Source organism: Chanodichthys erythropterus, chromosome 23 (genome assembly GCF_024489055.1).
Source record: "Chanodichthys erythropterus isolate Z2021 chromosome 23, ASM2448905v1, whole genome shotgun sequence".
Taxonomy (NCBI): domain Eukaryota; kingdom Metazoa; phylum Chordata; class Actinopteri; order Cypriniformes; family Xenocyprididae; genus Chanodichthys; species Chanodichthys erythropterus.
The window spans coordinates 6,797,229-6,820,066 of NC_090243.1; the positions used below are offsets into that span (position 1 = coordinate 6,797,229).

The 22,838-nt window shown below is 36.6% G+C and overlaps 1 protein-coding gene across 5 annotated transcripts in view; it reads left to right on the top strand.

The window, feature by feature from the left end:
* Window positions 1-22,838, top strand: part of sulf1 (sulfatase 1) — a 100,724-nt gene that overhangs the window by 66,974 nt on the left and 10,912 nt on the right. For 4 of the 5 annotated variants that reach the window (XM_067377293.1, XM_067377296.1, XM_067377292.1 and 1 more), the window contains exons 2-10: window positions 6,324-6,552; window positions 8,392-8,631; window positions 9,804-9,955; window positions 13,383-13,552; window positions 16,154-16,304; window positions 16,398-16,573; window positions 17,154-17,282; window positions 17,585-17,641; window positions 19,790-19,925. In XM_067377293.1, coding sequence (XP_067233394.1) covers window positions 6,384-6,552; window positions 8,392-8,631; window positions 9,804-9,955; window positions 13,383-13,552; window positions 16,154-16,304; window positions 16,398-16,573; window positions 17,154-17,282; window positions 17,585-17,641; window positions 19,790-19,925 — 1,380 coding nt within the window. In that variant the 5' untranslated portion in view covers window positions 6,324-6,383. Of the gene's footprint in view, window positions 1-5,892; window positions 5,927-6,323; window positions 6,553-8,391; window positions 8,632-9,803; window positions 9,956-13,382; window positions 13,553-16,153; window positions 16,305-16,397; window positions 16,574-17,153; window positions 17,283-17,584; window positions 17,642-19,789; window positions 19,926-22,838 lie in introns of those variants that run through there. The other variant, XM_067377294.1, reaches the window with a different exon arrangement.

Sequence of the window (22,838 nt, forward strand, 5' to 3'; positions counted from 1 at the left end):
ACCTCAAAATTCTGTGGCTAAGTAATCATTTCTTTCCCGATGGGAATAATCAGTATACAGAAATATGCGAACGGCCTCGGCAGAAATAGTTATCTATGTGCATGTCCCTATATGATCCCAGTCTTTAAACAGCCTGTCTTTTACATAAAACTCTTCAGATGATCTCCCAGTTCACCCAAAAATGAAAATTTTCATTTAATTACTCATCTCATTACTAGACAGATATCTGTCTAGTAATGAGATATTTTGAGCGTCGCCCTGCATAAATCGATTTAACGGCACCATTAAAGTTAAAACAAATCTTGCCTTGGACTCTTTGATAATTAAAATGCAACTGTCACAATTAATAAACTGTGAAGTGTTCTTATTCCTGATTGTTCTCAAGTGACTTGGCTGCTTTACAGGCACATTCTGTGGAGAGCAGGGACCGAGCAAAGTCTCTATAGTGAGGGAATGGAAAGGGGGATTAGCCCTCAAGACTGTCTTTGTCTATGGAAATCTTGCATTTATGAATGGCTGACTCACTATTTAGCCGTGCCATCTGGTTTGATTTATACTCATTCTTGGCTCACAGGGGACTCTCATTTGCAATGAAGATGCACAAACAACTTTGCCATGGTGAAGGATGTGTTCTTGTATGGTGCTTTGCTTTTAAAAGGAATTATTTCAAGCTGACAAGGATCAGGGTTTTCATTTAAGTGATTTTTAGAAGCTGATCGCACATGTTACGAATGTGGCCTTGCCATTTTCGTCTTCCTGGACGAGGGATTGACAGAAACCAGACTATTCGTGATGCAGTCTAGATGTTATAAAACCCAGCGCGGTTGGAAAGAATGTGCAGGGTCATGACATTCTGATCTTAATCGTGTGGCCTCTTCCTCCAGGAACTCTTCTATCCTTACCTGTGAATCCTGTGAATTCGACAGACCTCATTTTGGAGAGTCTTCTGAGAGTCCAGGTGCTTGAGGTTTGGGTTAACCACCCCACATTACCACGTGGGTCAAAGGGGGTTCAGGGCGCATGAAAGTATGTGGTCTGAGCCTATACCACAAGCAGCAGTGGTGGTTTTTTGCTTGCCAAGAACCTCTGAGTCGCTGTTTCTGATAGTGCTACATGGTAGAAAACACCGCTATGTGGTTAGGAAGGTGGGGGGGGATGCTGGATGCTTTAGTATACATGGAGGGGGGAGGAAAGCATAGTGAAATCATAAACGTACAGATTTTGGATCACATTGAAGGACCCTGGTCCTGTCATCCATTAATCTGAAAATTGCGCCTCTTTCATAAGGGGCTATTTTTTGGCAGCTGTGTTTCAGGCATGAAAAGTCCAATAGTAGCCTTTTTGTTTTGCTCCTTTGAACCTTCAAGACCTTTTTTTCTTAATAAATCCCAAATATTATTTGTCCAGCTTAGCCCTGATTAGTACAGTAGAGGCTAATTTACTGGGTCATTTCCTCTAATCCCTAAAAACAATAAGGGGCTGAGACGATGCTTGCTCGGGTGCTCATCTGTGACCAAGAAGAAAGCTTTCTTGTGTTTCTCAGCAATGCAGGCCTACAAAGGCATTGTGCTTGGCAAATGTGCGCAGCCGGTTGGGGTAAATGAAGACCATGAACTACAATTTAAAATGATCTTAATTATCAAGTCACTGTGGTTCAAGTGGTGAAATTGTTATAAATTTTATACATAATTGTTCCTTTTAGAATACTTTGCTGTTATCTTGCTCACTAGGGTTTTTTCCCCACAAATCTTTTAACACATAAATGTAATCTTTAAAAGATCTCAGAATTAATTGTCTTCCGTTCTTGCTTTTAAATCCATCCGTCCTTTCGTGCATTCCCTAATTTTTCAGAATATATTTTTAGGAACTTGGCGGTTCTTTATGACCTCTCCAGAGTTTATTGCAGAGATCTGGACACTCAGATATCCACTGAACTTCAGTGGTGAATGTGATTTTTCACACATCAACCAATCAGATTTAACGGAAACGTTTACAGGTTTTTCAAGTTTAGGCTTACAACCAGGGTTAGGTGCTCCTACATCAGTGTTAGTCACTGTTATTTCCCTCTAATTTTGGAGACACATTATGCGTAGGGTTAGGTTTAGGGGTAAGGATAGGGTTAGGACTAAATTTTCAGACAGGAATGTTGTTCTAGGATCAACAAAATATGTTAATCCAGGAACATGTCTGTCTTGGCAAAATCATGGTGACCGTACTACAATGACCGACTTTTAAATAGTTGCATAATACATTTTAAAAGTGAGTGAGTTGGAAGTACTTTTTGTTCTGCACATTACAAGCACATTAATCTGAATAACAGTTTGACTAAAGCCAGAGGAAGTCACCAGATTTTCCACTGAAGGCTTCAGACACAAACATCACATCATTTTTGCATACCAGCCCAGTGCTGATTCAGTGTCAGAGAGCCATGGAAGTGCGGAAGCTTTGTTTCCCATTATTTGTGGAAATGGAGGATAGCAGGTCTGGGTTTTTTTTGTTTTGTTTTGTTTTTTTGCAGGCAAAGGGTCAGTGCGTCAGAGAAAAGCAAAGTAGTGGTTTATGTTCTTGACAGTGCCACCAACTGGAACATATTTTCACAGTAATGAGGGTAATTAAAACAAAATTATAATTCACGACCCTTTTTCCCTCCAGGGAAGAAAATAGAAGAGCTATTTTGGGTTGACTGTATTCTAAAATTACAGTGCTGGAATGAGGGTGAATGTGTCATCATTGAGGGCAGAGACAGTTTAATTCAGGGTTGCTTGAGGAACACATGATTGAGCTAAATAGCACAGTATTGGCTCATGTGAACTTTTTATTTCCTTTTGGCTGACGTTAATAATGTTAGTTTCAAATTGCTGGAGGCTCATCACAGTAGTTCAACTTGTAGTGTTACATGAGAAGGTCAATGAAAGGATTTAATTAGCACTTTAAGTTGGATACTGATGCTGAAAAGTCAATCTAATTTGCACAGTGTAGACATAAAGCAAATGATGAAAAGGAAGCATGTGTCAGAATGAAATTTTAATGGAATTAAAAGCCGTTCTCTATATATTTTCTGGGCCTTAGGAGGTTTTCATGAGATCTGGAAGTCATGCTGTGTGTGTGCGCGCACTCTGGTCTGACTGGACCCTGCCGTTCCCTGCTGTTTGTCTAAACAGCGCCAGTGTTTGCACAGTGCTGTCAGGGTGACTGGACTGACTATCCCTCATGCTGCCTGTCTCAAATCCACTCTGTCCAAAAAAGCACTTAGAGACCCATCTGAGAGGCAGACCATCATCTACACAATGATGAAGGGCAAGCACATGATTTTCCATTTAACAGATCCTTAGGATGTCACATTAGATGTACTTCAAAGAGTGACACTTAAAGGAATGGTCAACAATGTAAAAATGAAAATTGGCATTATTAACTCACCCTAATGTCATATCCATCTGATGATTTTTTTTATATATACATTGCAGGGGTGTTTCCTCCGAGTAGGCAAGGGAGGCAGTGCCTCCTCAAAAAAATAGGATGAGAAAATAATCCATATTACATATAAAACAACACAAATATTACAAATTATGACATTAAAAAGAGCGCAAGTCACGCGTATTTCTTAAGGAACACTGCCCAAAAGCGACACCGGCAGGTAAAGTTACACAGAGGAGTCATGCCTCCCTTTCCTCTCATAGGAATCTATAGAAAATCATCAAAACCCCGGCGTGCGGTGGGTTATGTGGGGGGTAATTGAGAATGAATGGGGGAAAGTCACGTGAGAGGAGGCAATGTCTCCATCGCGCTATGATTGGATATGATTGGTTTGTGCGATAAATCCCGCCTCTCGTTGACGTGCGCGTTCCGCGCGTAGGTTTGACTGAACGAATGATGGCGTCAATCGGAAGACTAATCGAAAAGTAAACAGATCACCCAGTTAGATATATCACTACTTTGTTACGTCAAAATCAAACTTGAAATGGACTGAAAGCATGATTACTGCGGGGTTTTTTAGTGCAATCAGCTTGGTGAAATTAAAAATGCAATTCGTGTCTGTGACAGACGGTGTTAATGGAGCATGACTGATGATCCAAAATATTCTAGGTTGACAATTAAAAAGAAAAACCGCAATAAACAAATAAAATATATTGTTTAAATTATTATTGCCTTTAGTTATTATTTTGAAATGAATGTAGAAATGCTTAAAACACTTGATGAGATTGACTTGATTTTGATAAATAGAAAATTACATTGTTAATGTAAAATTACAAAATAGAGTTGTATTTGGTTTCTTTTTTCTTTTTTTTTCTTTTTTTTTTTGATGTACTGTAATGTAATGTTCATTTAACAAGGAAGATTTGTCAACTTTAAGAGTAATGCACATGAATTTACAATGATTCATAAAAAAAAAAAAATTGCCTCCTCATTTCAGAGCACCACTGCACGCCACTGATACATTGTTATCATTTCATACAGTGACAGTTTTTCTTTTAAGTAACCAAAAAAGCAATGTCAGTGTTTTATATGACCAGTCGACTCAAAGTCGACGAGCTTTACTATGTATTCACAGAAGCCGAGTGTGAAAGAGAGTGAGGTAAGATGCAAAATAACTTTTATAACTTTTTTTTTTTTATGATAGACATGTTAAACGGCGAACATTAATATTCAGTGATACAAAGTATTTGACTTTTGATTGTCAAATTTTGTCATTTTGAATTGAACAGCCTTTATCATTTATGTGATTCATGTAATTTAATTCATAATTCAATGTGATAAGAAACATTAAGTGGCTGTTTTAGGCATGTTAGGTTTATGATTAACAGTGAAAATGCATATTTAAAAAAAAAAAAAAAAAAATGCAAATAGCTTGCAGTAAATTATACTTTTTACTGTTTTTTTTTTTCTTTTTTTTTTTTTTTCTTTTATTCCATTAAATTCTTTTTCATTTGAATAAAAAAAAAAAAAGACTACACCCATTTGATATTATCTCCCTCAATGTTCAAGGCAGGTTTACAATATGATTTTGATTTACGTCACTAACTCTGAAGGGATTTCCCGTCTTTCAAGTGGAGTATTGTTAAGTTTGAATATGTGGACCCGTTGGCCTTGTGCTGATACTGTAAAACCAGTGCTGACTCCAATTTACTCATTTATTTCTACTCTCACTGGTCTTATTGTCACAAGTATGACATGACGATTAAGTTACTTTCTTCGGCAAACAAAATTATCAAGCCAAATGAATGCCATGCGGTGAGCCTCAGGTGCATAAATGCCCATATTGTTTAACAGCTCATTGATTTGAAGACAAAGATCAGCATGAGGCCACAGGCAATATGGTCCCTCCATAAGGTTCATACAATAAACTCACAGAGAAACTGGATGGGTATATCAATCAAACATACTTTTGTGCATGCAGCCAGTCATCAGGTAAATTAAAATGTGAAAAATCACCAATGCATACGTACAAAAACCCAAGACATGGCTTTTAGGAAATTGAGCATGTCTATGGAATATGAAAGATTTCATTTGCTGGTGTAGAGCGAATGCCGCGCTGTGTAAAGGGGTGAGTGTGTAAGTCTGTGACTGGTGACCGCAGCACAAGGGTTAATGTAGCGGAACCCTCTACCCCCTGTACTGGCTTCGTAATTCCCACCGGGTGTCCGCTAGGGGTCACAAGCTCTGGGCCTTCTGACTGACAGTCCTGCTATAAAACGTGATTGGCTGGGTGTGGGCCAGTCCAGACCCTAATAGCCAATAGCAAAGCCTCAATAGTACTGAAGTAGTGTGACTGATTAGAAAGAAAGAACTGGCTTGTCTGCACACACGGAGAGAGACACTCAGGCCTCTCTGACTTGAAGAAAGTGTCTGTAAATATGAGTGCAAGACTGAAGTAAAGATATTGGGTGTATTGATGCCACGTGATGCTGCTAAGCTAAGAACTGTACAGGTAGGGTTTATAGTGTTTTGTGTTTTACTGTTCATTATGAAAAATGATTCCGCTAGTGTTGATTTTGGTGGACGCACACGTCCTGGAAGCATGTTGGAAGTTTTAATATGTGTTGACTCTTTTTAAGAGGGTGTTTTATGTTTATTTTCAGTGCAAAGGTTGAGATTTTCTATGGTCTGTTCCGGTACTTGTGGATGTGAAAATAGATGGCATCAAGTTTAAAACAGATGCTAAAGATTTATTACAAATCGCAGACAGTGATCTGGAATTGTCTTGCAAAGGAAGGAAAAGTGGTTCTTTTTAGTCTCTCTCCAATTTCTGTTAACCAAAGTAACATTTGTTTTGACCTCTATGGAAATCCCAAAGCATTAACATCTCTTTGCTTTTTTCCAAACAGATTACCTTGTGAGGATTCCAGGCTTCTGATTTGTGTTCGGACGCCCTGGTTTGCAGTCCCATGATGCAGCTGGTGAATCTAGCTTGGATGATGGTCCTGGCTGCCCCACTGGTCTGCTTTGGTTTCACCACCCGTGGTCAGGGCCTGCGTGGGCGGGTTCAAGGTGACCGCCGAAACATCAGACCCAACATCATACTCATCATGACAGATGACCAGGATGTGGAGTTGGGTGAGTATACCATATGCAATTCATTATTACTGGCCCATCTGTTCTGCAGACGAATGAGGTGGAGACCTCATACGACTCTCTTGAGGCTTTGTCAGCACTCGGCAAGCATCAGTTATGAATCAGCAAGTAGTCTGGAAAGTTACTGTAGAGATCTCCAAAAACCATAATGATACTTGGAGAAACATGGGAATGAAACTGTAGATGAAACTTTTTTTTAAATTATTATTCTCCTCACTAATTTAGATGTTTTAATTTGCACTTTCTACTTCAGTATTTGGAGATTTGAATTCATTTTTCATTATTTCAATTTTTTTTTTTTTTTTTTTTTTTTTCCCAATACAAATATCTAAACATTCTTAGATATGATCTGCAACTCAAGTCAAGATACATTTCCTTGAGAAGCAAAATGACAAAAACAAAATTCTGTTTTGTTCTCTGAAAAATATATCAGAATTAAGGTTTTGTTTTTTTAACACAAAAAATATCTTCCCGTCGGTTAAGAAAAATGTTTATTTGGTAACACTTTAGTTTAGGGTCCAATTATCACTATTATCTAGTTGCTTATTAGCATGCATATTTCTATAGATATTGGCTGTTTATTAGTAGTTATAAAGCACATATTAATGCCTTATTCTAAATTCCTTAATCTTACCCAATACCTAAACTTAACAACTACCTTACTAACTATTAATAAGCAGTAATTGGGAGTTTGAAGCAAAAGCTGTAGTTAATTGTGAGTTAAGTGTGAGAATTGGACCCTAATCTAAAGTGACCATTTATTTTTCTTACCCCATTGTCAGATATTTGTTTGTTTGTTTTATGCATAAACTTACTTAATTTTGATGGGGAGTTTTTTCCCAGAAAACAAGATATCCAGAGTAATTTTGTTCTTAAGTACAGTAAATATATCTTGAATTAAGAATGTTTAGTGTTTTGTTAAAGTAAGCTCATCACTTTTTGAAGTGCTCTGCTGGAAAGAACATCTTAAACCAGCATGAGTTTCCATACTGGTTCAGTCCTGGTTTAAGTTAGTGCCTGTCTAGCTGGTGGACCAGTACAGCCAAACATGATGCTGGTTGACCAACATGATGTTTCTAGTGATAACAGCTGACGAAGGTATAAAATGTTCAGTCTTGATCCTGGAGGATCAATTCCTTCAGGATTTGGCTCCAATACATCTGCCTTGTAATCCCAAAGACCTTGATTAGCCAGTTCAGGAGTGTTTATTTACGGTTTCAGCTAAACCAAGACAGTCTTGCTGGTTAAACTGCTTAAAAAAGCCTTGTGGGAACACCAGCATTCAAAATGTGCTGGTGATGGTCTTTTTCAGTAGGATTGCCAGTCGTCTCTTGTAGGAGCTCCGTTTAGTTTAAGTTGTTCATTTATTAACTCAGCCTTGGAAAGTAAAAGACTTTAGCCTTCTCGGACTTCAGTCCTGGGAACATTAGCTTGCTTGTTTTTAGTAGTCTTGCTCTGCCACCCAAGTCCCTCTCTTGGTATCTGTCCCATTTGGTAAGCCTAACTGTTGTAACTGGATCAAGTTCCTTCCTCTGAGAGCATAACATCCAATGGGTCTCAATCTCAGACTGTCATCACAGGTTTGACTTATTTCCTCTCTCAATATTTAATGGCTTCCCTCAGACATCTGAGAGGATAAGGGCCTTAGTCCTGGAACCACAACCAGTCGTTGCATTGCCACAGAACTGCAGGGATCCTTCTCCACATCTAACACTTTCAGAGGCTACTTTTGACTGCATGGTGTATATTAAGATGTGTTAAATGTTTTAACTTCTCAAACATACTTTACTGAACTTGCATTTGTCTGGCTTGGTTTGTCAGGCTCATTGCAGGTGATGAACAAAACTCGCAAGATCATGGAGGACGGTGGAACGTCATTCACAAATGCGTTTGTAACTACTCCCATGTGCTGTCCATCACGCTCTTCCATGCTGACTGGGAAGTATGTCCACAACCACAACACATACACCAACAATGAGAACTGTTCCTCGCCTTCATGGCAAGCTCAGCATGAGCCACGCTCCTTTGCCGTTTATCTCAACAACACTGGATACCGAACAGGTGAGAAACCAAATGAGAGGCCGATGACTCATTCTAACTTGCTTGATTTGAAACAGGTTTGAATCCAGTTTGCATCATGTCCTGTTTCGTGGATGTTGCTCGCTATTATATAAAAAATAAAGGTATAAAGCCAATAAATAAAATGTTCATGTAAATATAGCGGCCAATTTTTTTTTTTTTTTTTTTTTTTTTAACTCATAAAAAATATTTAACGCAATTAACAATTTTTCTTCTGGCTAGCATTACAGTATATTATGCATATTTGATCAAAATTCAGTAAAAAACGTAATATTGTGAACTAATATTACAATTAAATATGACTTGTTTTAATGTATTTTGCATTTTTATATCAATATTTTATATATAATATATAAAAGTCTGTCACTTTTGATCAAATTAATGCAAAGGTATTAATTTAATAAATATATAATACATTTATTTAATAAAATAATAATAAAAATATATATATATATAACTTTTGAATGGCAGTGTACATTGTTTTTGCGTGTGTGAATATTCTAAAATTTATTAATCTAAATATTAAAAATAAGACATTTCAGGTTTACATTACCACAATTCTGCAGGGAAAATATTACATATATAAAATATAAAACAAAAACAATACATATCTGCTCACTGATATTAATGCTCAAATTTTGCTTAATGTCTTCATGTAGGATTATTAATAACATTAGTTTACAATGAATCATATCTCTTGTATAATTAGTACCATTCTGAATATGTACTAGGAATTTTTGTGTTCTGCAGTTTCATGGGATTTTTGCTTCCCATTGTTAATTTGTCTGGTTTGTGGAAGCTAAACATACTGGTAGCCCAGTGTTGTGTGTCTTGAGTGGCAGCACGTTCTGACCCTGAATACAGGGGTTCAAGCCTTACCACTGCTTGTGGTTTCCAGCTGATGTGTTAGTCTACAATTAACTCTCCAGGGCAGACTGGCTGCATGCCCGGCTCTTTTGGAAGATGTTTTGGCTTAGCTTAGAGGGGAAAGGGTAGAGAAGACATGAATACAATGTAAATAAAGACAGACATTTACAGGTACTGTTCAAAGGCAGTGTTTTGAGACTGTTGTCATAAAATGATAATTTTAGTCTTTGCGTCAACCTCACTGAACATACTTTAAGTTTATATGTTGTCTTTATTTTGTCCCACAGCTTTCTTTGGGAAGTACCTCAATGAGTATAACGGCACCTACATCCCACCTGGGTGGCGTGAATGGGTGGGGCTGATCAAAAATTCCCGTTTCTATAATTACACCGTCTGTCGGAACGGGAACAAGGAGAAGCACGGCGCAGATTATGCCAAGGTATGTGCGCCTGGTCACATAAGTTCATAGCCCTGTCAGCGTGCCAAAGGCTTCTTTTAAACTCAATTTTCAGTTTATACTCAATTGTATGGTCTGTTCTTGACTAATTTCAGGCCTCTAATTACATATAAAATTTGGGTTGGATGACTCCACATGGAATGTGGTTAGATTAAAGGGGGCATGGGCATGAGTTACACCGGTGTCTTGTGTATCATCAGGTGGTTACACTGAATAAGACTTGGTAGGCAAAGAGATGATGTCCTTGGGGCAAAGTTTCTTTTGGAAACAATTACTGCTTTTGCGCTGCTGATTTGAAAGTGGTGGACGTTTAGACCGTTCGGAATGGCATACTTCTCTTTTCTGCAGTATATAGTATGTACTGTGCATAGAATGTATTTTTCATTTTAAACATTTATAATTCAAATGTTTTTACACAAATTTGAATTATGCAAAGTAAAATAATGTAATTACATTGAAAATATTATTATTGTCATTATTTGTAGTTGTACAATTTTTTTTTTTTAAGTTTTTGGTTAGTTTATTTTAAGGTGAAAGTTACATTGTAGAAATTTGAGTTTCAATTACAGACAATATTAAGTTGATGTAATGATCAACATTATTATTAACTTAAATACAACTTAAAAGGTTTAATTAAAACAATAAATAATATTTTTTAACTTGCAACCATGCATGTATTTAAGTTGTGGTAACAGGTCCCCTGAATTACTTTTTAGAGTAGAGTTGCGGTTAGGGTTTGGTTTAGGGTTAGTTCATTGTAATTATGCATCATTTACGGTTATTCATTTAGTAAGTACATGTAGTAACATGTAACTACGTCACCTTAAAATAAAGTGTTACTAAGGTTTTGTTTTGTTTTGTTTGTATTTTCTAAATAACTGGACACATCATTAAGTGAATGACATATGAGTGCAATACATCATGTGACAACAGTACCGCATTTTTTCACATACTGCTTTCACATTTCTTTACAGTTTATGCTGTGCAGTTTTAAACTAGTATTCCATTTCAAACATAGACATGGTTTACAGGTCACTATCTATAGTTGTGACGAGAGCGCGAGAGAGAGACCTTTACTATCCTTCTGCAAGACCTACAAATATGAGCAAAGTGATAAAATCTGACTTTAAAAAGTTTAATTGGATATGGCCACCTTCCATCTCTAGAGTGTTTTGAAGCTGCGGTCAAAACAAACATTTGGATCTTCTCAGCACGAATTCCAAATTCCCCCAAAACATGCTACCTGTGAAACCGCAATGAGGTTTCATGGTTTGCGCATAAATTGAGTTGGAGGCAGTCTAAGGGATGAGCAAATAAATGTTTGGACTGTTACTTGAATGTCAATAACCTGCTTGTTGAATTGGATGAAGGTGTTAAGTTACCCACAAGTGGAGAGGCACAAGAGGCTGAAGGTTTCTCCATGAGGTCTGGAGGAATTTTGTGGCTAGGTGTTCAAGTGGTTCCTGGAAACCCTTAGGAATACTTAAGCTCCTTTTTTAAAGGTTAAGATTAATGCTTAAAGGGATTAAACAGGTAGGCAGAACTATAAACATTATATAAGAACTTCTTGGGCAAAAGTTTCTCCAAATTTTGCATCAAAAATTAATCCATTATGATTCCTGTTTTCAAAGAATGCCACACGTTTCAAATTAGCTGTAGCCTTTTAGTTCTGTTTAGTCAAGTGAACCATGAAAAATTTGCTCCAAAGGCACAGTTTGTGCCTTAATTCAGTCCAAGCAAAATATCTTTTAATAAATTGGACAGGTTAGGTGCATTCAGATGCTATTTCACTCAAACATTCAAGATGATGCTGAATAGTTTTCCAAAATAACAAACATGCTGGTTCAATTAGTGGTACAACAGAGACATTGAAATGACAAGGATGTGTTTTGCTGTAATGCTGAGGAACAAGGTCCACTGAACACGTCTCTAAACAATAACTTCCACATGACTTTCACTCCCAGAGATGCCGGTAGCTGCATGTTTTAGCAATGGGGTGGGTAGAGGGGGGATGGAGACTTTCCCACAACCAGCCCAGACCAGGAGCACTGCCATCAAAGGGCTTACGGCTTCAGTATCACGTGATTTTTTACCCCCAAGCCCTTGTACACATTCCTGCTGCTGCCTCATAGCAGTAAGATTGAGACCTTTAGTGTTGTCAAAACACCAGACCCATGGAGGGCTACAAACCTCTATTAACATTGAGTGAAGCAGTCAACGCCCTTGTCATGCTCAGTACTGAGTTGTAAGCATCAGGGCATTAGTTCTGTTGATGAGGGTCAATAACAAAGATTGTCCATGATAAAGAATAATCTTAAATAATTTTCATATGGTTTTGAAAGACATCTATACCATTTTCAAGAAAACTTTAAATGTAATGACTCTAAAATGTCATGAAATGTTACCAAGTAAAAAGTAATATATTTGTAATATTCTTAACACATCGCACATACCCTAATCACTGCAAAATAAAATTAAATGCATTTAAAAATAGATAAATGTAAAAGAAAAAAATAAATAAATAAATGTACAATAAAATAATCATTTAAAATAAAATTTATATTTTTTCAAATGAAAATTAATATGAATTAATTTGAAAATTAGTTTTTTGGGGAGTCTCACTAACCATGGCCATTTTTAGTGTCTTCTGTCCTATCTATAGCATTCCTTGTTTTTTTGCATGTTTTGGTGGGGTTTTTTTTTTTTGTGTTTTTGTGATGTTTTATGATTTGTTTTCCTTTTTTGTTGTGTTTTGCGTGTTTTGTTTAGTGTTTAGTGTTTTTTTTTTTTTTTTTTTTTTATGATGGGTTTTTTGGTTTGTGCTTTTTGTTTTGTTTTTCATATCATGCGGGTTGCATCACATGAATGAGTTTTTTTTTCTTTTTCTAAGAAATAGGATTTTTTGGGATTTTGAGGGATTTTATGGTTACGGTTTAATTCAGTGGTCCACTTTAGACATTCTACTACCTATAATTAACTTTGCAACTACATGTCATCTAACTCTTATTAGAGTACAAGTGGACTGGTACTTAGGGTTAGAATAAGTTGACACTGGCAAAGTCGCTTATAGTCAGTAGAATGTCTAAATTGGACCATCAAAACAAAGTGTTGCATTTTATTTGTAAGTAATTATATGAATGAATTGCATTTTAATTGCATTTTCAAATACTTCAAATAAAAATACAAATAAATATAGAATAATGCAATAATAAAGTAAAATAATAAAATTAAAATGAATTCAGTAAATGCATAAATACATATATAAAATAAATAAATAAATTGAATAAATTCCAAAGTACAAATAAAAATAAATCATGTCAATGACACTTGTTTTATTTGTTCAAACCTTGAAAGAAAGCATATCCAGCATTCATTTAATGTATGCATGAATTTATTCTGCCCATTCTAGGACTACTTTACTGATTTGATAACCAACGACAGCATCAACTACTTCCGAATGTCCAAGCGCATGTACCCGCATCGGCCGGTGATGATGGTGATCAGTCATGCAGCACCTCATGGCCCAGAGGATTCAGCACCCCAGTACTCCGAGCTCTTCCCAAACGCTTCCCAGCACATGTGAGTGACTCCCAGAACATTCAGTTACTCTCTGTTAGAGCAACAATGCTGAACTCCACTGAACCCAGTGTATCCTGTCCAAGAGCCAAGCCCTGCTAGAATAGGCCCTGGAGTTTGAATTGTTGAGTCTAGATATTTTTATTGTTCTGCATGTATTTATAGTGGGATATTCCAAGGGACACACATTTCAGAAAAACAGTAGCATTCCAAGCAGATCATTTTCCTATAAATTTAAAACCATTATAATTTGGCTTGCAGGTAAATATAAATTTGTAGCTTTAGGAATTTTTGTGGCTTCATATTTTTGGATAAGCCATTAAAAAGAGACTCTTAAGAGATGGCAGTGCACTGAAGTGCTCTTCACACATGACACCACCACCATAACACTGAAGTGATTTATCAACCACGTACATTTTTTGGCACATGCCAAGCGAGATGATGGGGGATGAGATTTTTATGGTCCTCAATCTGGTGCCAAGACCTTGATGGCTTCACTGCACTATCATCAGTTTCATGGCTAGGCTCCTGTTCCACACACAGTGCTGTGGCAACAGGCCATCCATCTTCAAGTCCTTAACATCCCAGGCATGTCAGGATCCTGGTCAGGGCAACATCACACTTTTGTCCCTCGGGCCTATCCATTTCTTTCTCACAATTCTTTCAGCTTGTCTTCCTACACAACTTTCTGGCTTCTCTTATATCAATCATGCCTTTCACTATGTAGGTTTGGGGAATGCATTGTCTTAGAAGACCCTTTTGTGTTATTAATATGTTTTTAAGTGCATGGGCTCTGAATAGATCACACTTGGATACCCCAAGGTTCACATCGGCTGGCAAGTCGCTCTGGTGCCGAAAGGGTTGCCTGGCAAGTTGTGCCAAAAGAACAGGGAGACAGATGGTAGGCGCAGGTTGCATTTTGGAATGATGCAGCAGGGTTTCAGACACTTTTGGGGGTTTATTTGTCATCTGTGTAAAAATGAACAAAAGTATGCACATCCAAACAGAAATAAGGTGTATGTATAAAAAATGTAAATATAAAAGGTTATGGCTTCAAGAAATGTATATATGTATTTTTAACTTATTTATTTATTTATTTATTTATTTATTTATTTATTTATTTAAACTCATTTATTTATTTTTAACACTATTTATTTATTTTAACTTTATTTATTTATTCATTCATTCATTCATTCATTAACACATTTTTATTTTTATTTTTCAACACATTTATTTATGCATTTATTTGTTTATTTTATGTGTGTTTATTTTACGCATTTATTCTACACATTTATATATTTTACTGTTTTACGCATTTATTTATTTTACGCTTTTATATATTACACCATTTACTTATTTTTTTATTTTACACATTTATTATATTTTATGCATTTATTTATATTTTTCTAAAAATATAAATAATATAAGTAAAACATTTATATTATTTATATTATAAAACATTTATTTATTTATTTATTTATTTTAATAGGCTAAATTTTGTCTCTATTATTCATTTGCATAATAGAATATCATACTAGGTGACCCTGCTAGAGTCATCATGCAAAAGGTAAATAAAGCCACAGATCATTTTTGCACCAGGCTGTAAGGAAAAGCATTGCATAAACCTGTGAGCTTTCTAATATGGCAAATGATAAAAATAATCTTAAATGCATTGTCTTCATTGCTATGGATTAAATCTGCTAATGAAATTGATTTGACAAGTACTTTCAGTATCAGGTTTTTATTTTTTATTCAATAACAGATTTTCACATTAGGCTGAGAGTTTTGAGAGAGATTCATGAAATGTGATGCAGAAACTACACAGGAGGATCTAATCTCAAAGAAAAATGTTCTTCACCCAGCTTTGTGACAGGTGTCACAAAGTCAGACTAATTCTATCCTTTGACCTCCAAATTCCTATTTTACCCTACCTATGCGAAGAGACAGGTTCCTTTTGTGTGGTATATTAGTGTGCCTCGCTAGCTGGGTGAAGAGTTCAGTGAGCGGACAAAGACAGACTGAGGAGGAAAGGGCAGAAGCCATCCACTCAGCAGAATGGAGCTTTCCTGTGACCATCACTCACACGTGACACCAGGCACAAGAGTCTGGTCTGGAAAGCAAAGGAAGGCCATGTCTTTCAGCTGTGGAGGGAGGCCAACTGCAGTCAACAGGTGGCCATCTCGTAGCTTTAGCTCCACAAACAAGTCCGCAGCCTCCTGTTTACCCAGCTTTTTATTCTCCACTTCAAATGCAAATGAGTTATAGCCCTGTCGTTGCTGGACTTATTACAAACTTTATTTTGGGCCCGAAGGCTGGGGAAGCTATTATTTTTCTTATGCATGTGCCAACCCTCAAACGATTAAACGCTGCCAAGAAACCCTGAGACTCTCAGCATGGTGTGAGTAGAGATGGAGAGCAAACCCAAGAAAAACACCTAGCGAGGAGAATTAGGACGTTTCCGTGGAGGGGGAAGGGCGGCTGCTCTATTATTGTTGCTTGTCAAGTATGTTATACAACAGACAACTCCAACAGCCACAAGTGGTTGTGAAATGGCAGACAGGTGCATGTTTTCCTTACAGTAGCATGTTGTGGTTATTTGCACAGAACTCCCAGCTATAACTACGCACCAAACATGGATAAGCACTGGATCATGCAGTACACCGGCCCAATGAAGCCAATTCACATGGAGTTCACCAACTACCTTCACAGGAAGAGGCTCCAGACGCTGATGTCTGTAGATGACTCGGTGGAGAAGGTCAGTAGTTTAGGCTTTCTTGCTCCCAATTCTGGATATTCAACTGGCTTTGTGTATGATTTAAAGGAAATGTGTGTTTGCTCTGCATTACAGATATATAATGCTCTGATCGACACTGGGGAGCTGGATAATACCTATATCATTTACACAGCTGACCATGGTTACCACATTGGCCAGTTTGGCCTAGTCAAAGGGAAGTCTATGCCGTATGATTTTGACATCAGAGTGCCGTTTTTTGTCAGAGGTCCTAATGTGGAGCCAGGGGCAAGGTAAAGTTAACTTTGAAATGCACGCTTTGTACAATATAATACACTTTTTTTACTGTATTACTTTATTTAAATGTTTATTTATTTATTACACATTTTTTTATTTATTTTTAATACATTTATTTGTTTTTAACACATTTGTTAATTTATAACACATTTATTTATAAATTAAGTTATAAATAAATTAAATAATTTATTTATTTATAAAACATTTATTTTTTCCATGTGATAAATAAATTAAATGAAATAAATTATTCTACATTTATTTGAGGAATTACTAGTTTTTAGCAAAATAATTTTTCACAACATTGTTTTTTCACAACTTTGTAATAAATATATATATTTTTTAAAACTTTTAAAAATGATTATTGTTAGCAATAGAATATAAATATAAATACAAATTTTGCTTTACACATTAAAATACATTTTTATTTGTATATTAATATCAAAATTTTGAATATTAATATATACCTTTTAGAGATAAATAAAAAAAAAATAAAATAAATAAAATATAAAATATACTATTAAATATATCAAATAAAATTAAAATGAAATAAAATAATTATTTTGTATTACTCCACAGGAACAACCATCTTGTGCTAAACATTGATCTAGCACCCACAATCCTAGATATAGCTGGCCTGGACACTCCACCCGATATGGATGGCAAATCTATCCTGAAGCTTCTGGAACAGGATAAGACTGGAAATAGGTGAGCTAAATCCTCTCCATAAACACATTCCCAGTGTAATATATGATTGGGTAGTATCTGTTTATTGCTTTTAAGTTAATTAACTTGAGTTTAATGGTTTGTGAACATTTGGAGTTAATTTATAAAGGGTTTCTGGCAAGTAAAGAATGCTGGAAATGTTCTGGGGTCACTGCCACTCACGATGGCAGGAGATGTTGAACAGATTAAGGTGTCATAATTCAGGCCAAGTTAAACATCTGCTTATGGTATGCAAATGACATGAAGACTGAGTGAAATAAAATATTTGCGTTTTCATGTTGCAGATTCAAACCCAACCGGAAACCCAAAGTCTGGAGGGACACATTCCTCGTGGAGCGGGGGTAAGACAAACAATATTGCCTCTCTTCTCAATCATGCTATAAAATCACTGCAGAATGTGCGAAAATAAATTTGAATTGATTTATTTTGTACAGGAGGCTCACCGCATACAATTCAAACCATTCCAGGATTTCGTTGTAAAATCGCCAAAAAGATAAGATCAGAAGTACATGTTATGATTTTAGGATTCCATTGCACAAACATCCTTCTTCCTTGACGTGTCTTGGTTCAAATTCACCTAAAAATGTAGCAAAATATCTCAAAAATATTATTTATCTATCCAAATTACCATTAAAAGTCACACGTACGATCAAACTTTTACATTCTTTGATCAAATGTGTTCTCAGGAGCTCAGATATTCACATGACAGATAGACTCTCATTATCGGATATGTTTCAGTAACCTAGGACACTCATGACAGAACAAAAAAATCCTTCCCCAGGGGAATTATATGATATTACAAGTGGTATCAGACTCAAACTTGATATGTGTGCGTAGCGTTTTCCTTGATTTCTGTGACTGATGTAAGGAATGTGGGTATGGTATTGAGGTTACCCTATTTAACTCACATTGCCTTTGCAATCTCTCTCTATATATATTGTAACTGTGGCCGTGGGCACAGCCACGCTGCTATTTCGGTCTAACATTCCTCATGTCACTCACATGGAGCTGTCAGTCTGCATAATGGCATATTATCGCTCCCACAGTCAGCCCGTGCTTAGTTTCTCCTTAAGGCTAAGTAAAAGAAGGTTTTCCAGAGATGGCGCAATCCTAAAGCACATCGTTGATCAGTGCCGGCTGTTGCTTCCGTGACTCAGTAACTGTTGTGTATAAAGCCAGACCATGGATTCGAAGCATGTTTATACCAAAATGCCATTAGTTCAACCTGTTTCGCACGGTCACGACAGCTCCCATTTTGTGAAAAGTCAGATTAGCGAGTACTTCATTTATCAGCCTTGGTGAAATCATGCAGAGCACCTCATTTCCGCTACAGGCGGAGGCTGTAATTATTCAAAATGGCATTCCAGCACTTTATATTTTAAAAAGACGTTTTAAATGATTGTTAGATGATGGCGAAGGCCATTTTTAAATGTAAAAATAGACAAAATGAGCATGAATACATGCATTTCTATTATTGAGTTCCATAAAATACTTTAATTTATGCTTTTTGTGGGGACTGCATTCATATTATAAATCTGAATCACCAGATTTTTGGGTTCCCTCCACCTCTAAAATCCTAATTCTACCTTTTGATGCTTTATTGTTATGGGTGGCTGGGCTTAACAAATGTCATTTTTACTCTTATGTACAGGCCTAGTCCACACGTACGTGGGTATTTTTATGAACAGAGTTTTTCCTCCTTCGTTTAAAAAAAATTGCAAAAAAAAAATTGCAAAAAAAAAAAAAAATGGACATGAAAACGCAAAAACACTCTATGAAGCACTGTCAAGAGCATGCCAAACCAACAGGTGGCGATATAACCCTTACCATAAAGCAATGTTGGCCAATGAGAAGCCTTGAAAAAAGGTTATTACCGGTTCTGGTTCTGGTTCCGGTTCTGGTTCTGGTTCCGGTTCCGACATCACAAGCCAAAATCTCCTGTTTCACCATTTACACGACAACACTGAAACCAAACTTTTTTGAAAACTCCTGCCAGGGTGAAGATTTTTAGAAACTCCAGTTGCAGTGACCAGATACTGCATTTACATGTGAATGAACGGCCAAACTGCATAAGAAAAGCTGCTGTTTTGAAAATTCCTGTGTTCGTATGGACAGGGCCTAGTACACAGAAAAAAAATTGGTTTAGAGACAATTTTCACTCAAAAATTGCTAGTAAATTTCACAAATTTTACAAAGAAAACTTAAACTTTCTTGTATAACATACTTCAATATGTTTAATTTACAACTTTGAAAAATAACTTTTTACAGTGTAGGACTAACTACAAGATCACTAAGACAAAAAATATATCCTGGAAGATATTGGTCCTATCGTTTTTATGTACTGTGAAAGCTGCAATGCTCTTCACACAGCAATAATGAGATGCTGATCTGGGTGGGACGTCTAAGATTTCCAGGCTTCCGAAACTTCAGTGAGGCTGCCAACTTCAAAACGTGGCCTAGCAACTCACCAAACACATTTGTCATTCTAGTAAAATCCTGCGCAAGAAAGATGACTCAGGAGGCAACTTGAATACACAACACTCCAACAGCTTACCCAAGTACAAGAAGCTGAAGGAAGTGTGTCAGCAGGCTGAGTTTCAGACGCCCTGCGAACAACCAGGACAGGTATAAACTCAAATACACACATCCATCACTGTTTTTCTCACACACACTATATCTGTATATCCTTCCCCTTATGAACTTGCCCACTTATGCGCAATGTTTGACCTCAAACATACACATAGTCTCAGCCCATAGTAGAGTAAACAAAGTCCAGGTTGAGAGTCTATGTGCTGAGAAATGCATTGAGAGTTATAACGAAGCTTTTTGCTCCAAACTTAAAGGGTTAGTTCACCCAAAAATGAGATCAGATCCCCAAGGGAAAGCAATGTAATTACCACATTCAAGGTCCAGAAAAGTAGTAAAGACATCATTAAAATAGTCCACATGACTACAGTGGTTTTACCTTAATGTTATGAAGGGACGAGAATACTTTTTGTGCATTCTAAAAAATGCTGGGTTAAAAACAACCCAAGTTGGGTTGAAAATGGACAAACCCAGCGACTGGGTTGTTTTAACCCAGTGGTTGGGTTAAATGTTTGCCCAACCTGCTGGGTAGTTTTATTTAACCCAACTATTGTTTAATAATTGCTATATGGCTAGCTTAAAATGAACCCAAAATAGTTGGGAAATTAGAGACAACAATAATAGACAAAAGGTGAATGTTTATTAATAAGCTTTAATATTTTATTAATATAAATTTAATAGTTTAATAGTTTAATATAAATGTATTAATAAGCAATTTAATAAATGTTTATTGTTTAATAATTATTCATTGAACATTAATAAATGTTCATTTCCAACATACTTTGGGTTAATTTTAATTAAGCAATACAGTAATTTTTAAACAATAGTTGAGTTAAATAAAACTACCCAGCAGGTTGGGCAAACATTTAACCCTACCGCTGGGTTAAAACAACCCAATCGCTGGGTTTGTCCATTTTCAACCCAACTTGGGTTGTTTTTAACCCAGCATTTTTTTAGAGTGTGTGCAAATTCAAAACAAAAATGGGTTACTTTATTTTATAGTGACGTAGTTACATTGTAATTACTCAAATAAGTACTGAGTATTATTAATTAATTACATGTACTTACTATAGAGTTACAGTTAGGGTTAGGGTTTGGTTCAGGGTTAGTTACTTGTAATTATGCATAATTTACTGTTATTACTATAGTAAGTACATGTAAAATAAAGTGTTACCCAAAAATGACTTGAATAAATTGTTGAATATAGTTGTTTTTTTGGTGTTTTTTGCGCACAAAAACCACTGTAGTCACGTGGACTATTTTAACAATGTCTTTACTACTTTTCTGGACCTTGAATGTGGTAATTACATTGCTTTCCCTTGGGGATCTGAAACCCCTCGGATTTCGTCAAAAAGATTGAAGATGAACGAAGGTCTTACGGGTGTGGACCAACATGAGGGTGAGTAATTGACAGAAATTTCATTTTTAGGGGAAAACTAACCCTTTAAATAATGCTTGAATACATGTATTTACACCTTCAACACGAAGCCTGAGATTGGAGTGTGCAGCACATGGCCGATGTCCTGTGAGTGGTGCCACTGTAATTGAAACCGATATTTACAACAAATGAAGGATAATTGGAGATTGGTCGTAGTTTTCTTTCATCAGCACACTGTGTGCCTGCTCCACCAGACCCTCTGTGGTGTGGCAATGAATCAGAGAGAGCTGAACATTACAAATTGGTACAATTTCAGGTAGTGTAAATGCAGACAGTATTTCAAGGACTGCACTAATGCAAACCAGATTCTTTTTATGGTCAAGTTAAGTGTTTGCCTGCAACACTTTGTCTGGAAATTTGATTGAATGCAGAAAGGTCGTTTGTGTGCGCTTGGAATAACACACAGGTTTCCGTATTCGCGTTTTAGTCCAGTCACCTGCCAGAATAAAGTGTTGGAGAAAGATCTGAACATATTTTGTATGAATAGACCGTGTTTTTATTTACATACTTGAAGTCCACTTGAAATTAGATTAGACATCATTTACTTCATTACAAGTCCCTTGTCTTATGCAGCATTAAGTTAAATGTACTACATGCGCTTTTATCTTCACTTTAAACAGCAGAAATATATGCTTAATTAATAACATCATCTCTCACCACTGAACTGGCATTGACATTGTCGTTTTTGTATGAAATGCACACTGTAAGAAGACTGACATGGTTTTGGTCTTGAGAACAGACAAAGCTTTAAATAGTTATGGTCTGCTACTTCCAGCTCAAGTCTTAGCTTGAGTAGAGTATCAGTTTTTCCAATATACTCTCTCTCTTTCTTTTTTACTAGTGGGAATGTGTTGAAAAAGCCTAGCAAAGACAGCATTAACGCAGTCTTACTGCCTGCAGTGGGGTCAATGAGGGCAGTGTGTGATTGAGCCTGTGTGAAAGTTTATGCCTGTTTCTTCCTGAGTCTGAGTCTCCGTCATTCAAGAAGCAAGGCTTCGCATAGTTGGCTGTGGTGCTGTTTGCTTATGTCTGTTTGACTTCTGGCTATTTGGAGCCAGTCTCTGTGTGTGTGAATGTGAGGTACAAGCAATACTCAACGTGCGTTAGTGTATGTGTGTTTGGCTACTATGTTTGGAGGAACTAAATGAGTGAAAGTGCTCACGCTAGTCTTGGCTAACTCCTCTTTGGTTTGCCGCCCTGCAAACAAACATCCAGATACACCAGCCACAGATACATAAACTCATTGACAGGGCTCCAGAATTTCACAGGAAATCAGCAGGGCTGTGGCCATTGTTTGGATATGGTTTCCGATAGTCGTGAGCACATGTCTGAGCTGTGGTCAGTTTGCAAAGCAAACAGCTCTGTGAAATTAGGAGATTAAGTCTAAATTGGCTTCTGATTGCTGCTTTATGGGAAAGAATTGCGAGGTAGGTCTTGTGCCGTATGATTGTGAATTAATGGGATTACTCTACAAATGCAGATGTTTGACCGCTAAGCTCACCGTTCCCAGACAG